Here is a 4604-nt window from a genome sequence, read left to right as displayed (position 1 = left end):
GGAAGAATGGTAGAAAATCCCCCAATCCAGGTGTGCAAAGCTTTCATATCATACCCCAAAAGACTCAAGGCTGTAGTTGCTGCCAAAAGTGCTTCAACAAAGTCCTGAGTGAAGGATCTAAATACTTATGCCAATGTGATATTTCAGTTTTTCTTTTTAATAAATTTACAGACATTTTTTAAATTTTGTTTCCATTTTGTCATTATGGGGTACTGAGTGTAGATTAATGAGAAAAAAATGAATTTCAACAACTGTAGAATTAGGCCTGCAGCATAACAAAATTGACAAAAGGGGGTCTGAATACTTTTCTCAATGCACTCTATACAAGATTCACACTCAAGCGACTATCTACCCTCCTATACGTATGGACATATTCATTATAAAGTCATAAAAATGTTTGTTACTAGGATTCATTTATTAGGAAAAAAAAGCAATTGAGTGAAGTGTTTTGAGCAGAATATATACTCATTCCATACATAGTATTATGGTAAAAGTAAAATGGTCAAATAAATGTGCCTACTAAAGTAATTATAATGGTAAAATTGCCCTACATATATTGCATCAAAATGTTTTTAAGACAATGGCATCATTTCTCAGTGAATCATACAGGTTTGTTTCTCTGAATTATACTTTATTACATAACACAGTTCTCAAAATCCCATGCCCAGCACCACAGAAGAGCCCTGTGCACAACTTTTTTTGAAACAGAGGCAACTCGCTGCCATTCTAACTGGAGACATGTTATTAAGAAAAAGGTTGACTTCATGATTATTGTTCCAACAGATAAATACAAAGCTTGTATCATGGGACCAGGATAGGGCTATTTTTTCTTATATTCCATATATTCTTGCAGACTATACTTCACAATTTAACATGGAATACAATTCCAAGAACCATCACAGAATGGAAAAGAAGCTTGTGTGGAAGCCCAAAATAAATTAACAAAAATGGAACAGCAGCATCTGATGCACCGAACCTCATATTTCAATCGTGAGAGAAAAAAATCCCAAGCATCAACCTGAATAAAAGCTGATCTTTCCCACACTTGCAGGTCTTTTTTGGTAGTCATTAGTCTTTATACTCCACAATATTCATATAAAAAGATAGGTTAATGAATAGAAGAAAAGAGCACAAACCACCATTTCATAGTCATTCCAGCTGTATCTCCAATGCATTGTGAAACAAATACCCCCACCCTTGAATAAAGAAACATTAACTTCCAACAAGTTCCTTTAAAGTTGTTATTGATTGGCTGCCTCACAAGCATCTATCCAATCACTGTAAACATCCACTGGTTCCGAAAGATCTTTAAGGTCAAAAGTCAAGGATAATAACATATTAATGTGTCTTCTACATCTGAATTCAGAATGAATATGCAAAGCCAATATGCAAAGCTATTATGACTGTACAGACACCTTGGAGTAAAGGAAAGTATACAGTTGTGCTTAATGGGATCTTGAACAAGGTTCATTTACAGTTTCTTAATACTGTATATGATAGAACATGCAAATTTCAAGAATCAAAGCACTTGTCATAAAATAAAAACTGGAACCACAAAATCCAGTTCAAATTTACACAGCAAAACAAAATTAGATGTTATCAAATATAATAAACCCTCAGTTTAATGTGCCTCAATGTATTTAGATATCCCAGAGAACTTTTTTGTCCATCCATTCCACCATTACTTAATGAATTAATATCCATTAATTTGAGGCTATAATGGCTCAAACAAGAGTTTATTGTAACTTACCATTTATGCCAATTACATGTCTTGATGCAAGTAATTTAATTTTTATTTAATGTACAATCCACATCTTGAATGTTTGATTAAATTGAAGCTTTATTATAGGTAAAATCCAAGCATATTTTTCTTAAGTGTAAAAAACAGCTAGGACAAAACAGAGCATTTATTTGATACTTGAAATAAATAAATGAGCAAAGGATACAAGTGATAGGGGTTTGAAATTCTTCCAGACATACAGTACAGGATATCACTCCAGTATTCCGAGCTCTTTCCCTGGAACACAAAATCATAACTGTAATTAAATAGTATCATTATTAGCCTAAATCAGTCCACTGGAATTCTGATTATAGAGTTCAATGCAAATAGGTCTCATGTGTTAGATATAAGCATACCAAATAAAAATACTATATATTAATGCTAATTAGATTACTATTAACACTCCAAACTTTCTCAATTTCACAACTGCCCTACTTAGAAAAATACATCTTGCTATGTTTTTGTTTCCAAAATCTTTTCTTCTGTATATCTACCAGCAGAGAAGCTGTGTTCTCCCATCACTTATATGAACACTTACATTTTAACATCACAGGATTTCTCGTGATTACAAAAAGGACATGTGAATTGGGTCTCAAGTGTTCCTGTCATTTTCTTCTTGGGTGGAGGCTTCCGCTTTGACTTCCTACGACCCATCTTTGCCTGCAACTAAAAGAAACAAGAGATTACGAAGGATTTGGGGGAAGAAGTGGGGGAAATTCATAAAAAAAATCTATCTAATCACAATATTTGTAAAGGTTAAAGATGTAAATCTTAGCAAAAAGTTTGGTAGAGTTTGTTATTGGATAATTAAGATTCATCTGCAACAGGTGGAACTTAGAGTGAAGAAAAGATGGAACCTGCTGGGCCCTAGTAGAATTTCCTGTGATCATTATAAACTGAAGGCAGTTTTCTGCTACTCTGAAGTAGGTGATACTCTCTATCTTCAGATCTAAAATAGACCTAAAATTTAGGTTATAAGTGGTTGCTATTAACAATGTTGTAATGACTGATATTATAGTGATGCTGCATATTAGCAATGAGATATGCTAGGTAGTTTATTGTATACTGCTCTAGTAAGCTGCCTAGATAATTTTTTTAAGAAGTTCAGTGACATAAAACCAAACGTAAGGCTCTACTGAGTTTATAGTCCTAAACAATACAAAATAGAATTGCCTCTTAGGTACCAATCCCTGTGACAGAATTTTTGGAGAACTATTTTCAGATTATTTAGTTAGTCCTAAAAATAACAATTTCTCGGTCAATTGTGTAAAGACTTCTCTTGCTCTGCCCCTCCCCCCATCATGGGCCAATTATTTTTTCCTTACAACATGCATTTATGTTGTAAAGAAAAAAAAGATAATTGTTGGCCCATAACGAGGGAGGGCGGGCGCAGAACGAGGGAAACCTTTACACAAGTCAGAGAAATTGTTATTTTTAGGACCAAGTAATCTGAAAACAGTTGGACCTCCGTAATCAAGAGATTGGCCATGAAAACACCACCCTCTCGGATCCGGAGATACGGTGATTTTTGCAGTGGGACTATCCCTGCCGCCATACACATCTGGCACACGGTGCGGCAGTATCCTAAAACGAGGAGGAGCACAGCCGGACGGAAGCCCACATGAACAATACGTTATAGAAATTGTATATGTAACTGGGAAATCCGGGATGACAGAGAGCGAGAGGCATCAGTAGCAGAGACCTAGCGGCACCCATGGTTAACCGTGCCGCGGCCCTCACGTCCTTTCGCAGCAGCTCCGGACGGAGAAGGAGAAGCGCTACCTTTCTTTGCTCCCTCGCGAGTTGAGACCCTTTCCTTCTTCCAGCGCGAAGGCCAATCCCGGCTTGTCGGTTAGCTCACCCAGGCCGCGTTTCCAACGGAGACCAGCGTTTCCGGCGTTGAGGCCGGAAACGGAATATTGTCGTCGGCCGTTATCGCCACAGTAGAGAGAACAGAAAATGTAGAAGTGTGATATCTTTAACGTACAAACTCCCGGGTCCCCGTGACGTACAAAAAGGTTTTGGCGCTGCTCTGAGTGGCAAACACGGTAATAACGTGTTTTTGCTAATGCCAGCAGTACGGATTTGGCGCTGCAGCAGCCAATGCAACGTAAAAAACAAGTCTTTCACGGGCATACCAAGGCATGTCCATTACTGCTTGTGCTACCATACTGCGGACTATTTGAAGTTTCCGTATGCTCTTTAAGAGCAGTCCCATGTAAAGCACATTGCAGTAGTTAAGCTGTAAGGTGACTAGTGTATAAGTGATTGTGTGAAAGGCCCTCCAATCTAGGAAAGGGAATTGTGCAAAGGCCTTTCTGACCACAACTATTACTTTATATGGCATAACAGAACATAGCATTAATGCATAACTCAAAAATAGCATATAAAATGTATATCAAAATATAAAACAGTAGTGAACTATCTTCAAAACATACAGCACAAGTGATAAAATTATGAATAAAATTAAATTATGAGCAGTTGCTGGGATTACTGGCCACATCTGACACCTGCATTGGAGCTGCAAGGCCAGGAAGACTCGTAAAGAAATGTACTTATGATCGTAATAATTGTTCTGTTAATGCTGTTCAATGTTTTTAAATTATATAGATGGAGTAATTGAGGGGATGCACACCAAATTTGCAGATGGTACAAAACTAAGGGTGGCTAGAACTTTGGAGAAGAGGTGAAAACATTTGAAAAACTTATTGCTAAAACAGTGGGCAGAAACAAATATAAGGGAATTCTAGTTGTAGCTCTTGTTCTGAATCAAGAGGATCAACTGATCCCTTACATTACACTCTTGTAGCTATAGGCTGAAAGC

General features: G+C 37.1%; 1 protein-coding gene across 1 annotated transcript; it reads right to left on the bottom strand.

Moving 5' to 3' along the window:
- Nucleotides 1-610: 610 nt before the first annotated feature.
- On the bottom strand, nt 611-3681 carry ELOF1 (elongation factor 1). Its single transcript, XM_087925952.1, has 4 exons — nt 3563-3681; nt 2319-2446; nt 1947-2017; nt 611-1306 (listed from the first exon to the last, which is right to left on the bottom strand). Exons 2-4 carry the CDS (start codon nt 2432-2434, stop codon nt 1242-1244), a joined length of 252 nt encoding a protein of 83 aa, XP_087782078.1. The 5' UTR covers nt 2435-2446; nt 3563-3681; the 3' UTR covers nt 611-1241.
- Nucleotides 3682-4604: the final 923 nt, after the last annotated feature.

This window comes from Pseudonaja textilis, chromosome 2 (assembly GCF_049901715.1).
Source record: "Pseudonaja textilis isolate UNSWEBS1 chromosome 2, rPseTex1.2, whole genome shotgun sequence".
Lineage (NCBI taxonomy): Eukaryota > Metazoa > Chordata > Lepidosauria > Squamata > Elapidae > Pseudonaja > Pseudonaja textilis.
The sequence above is the reverse complement of the archived record's forward strand: the minus strand, read 5'-3'. Positions and strand labels throughout refer to the sequence as shown.

Coding starts and splice junctions, on each gene's coding strand:
- ELOF1 (XM_087925952.1), bottom strand. CDS start 2,434: ATGGGTCGTAGGAAGTCAAAGCGGAAGCCTCCACCCAAGAAGAAAATG. Junction 2,018..2,318: donor AAATCCTGTGATGTTAAAAT/GTAAGTGTTCAT, acceptor TTTGTGTTCCAG/GGAAAGAGCTCGGAATACTG. Junction 1,307..1,946: donor ATTTCAAACCCCTATCACTT/GTATCCTTTGCT, acceptor TTGACCTTAAAG/ATCTTTCGGAACCAGTGGAT.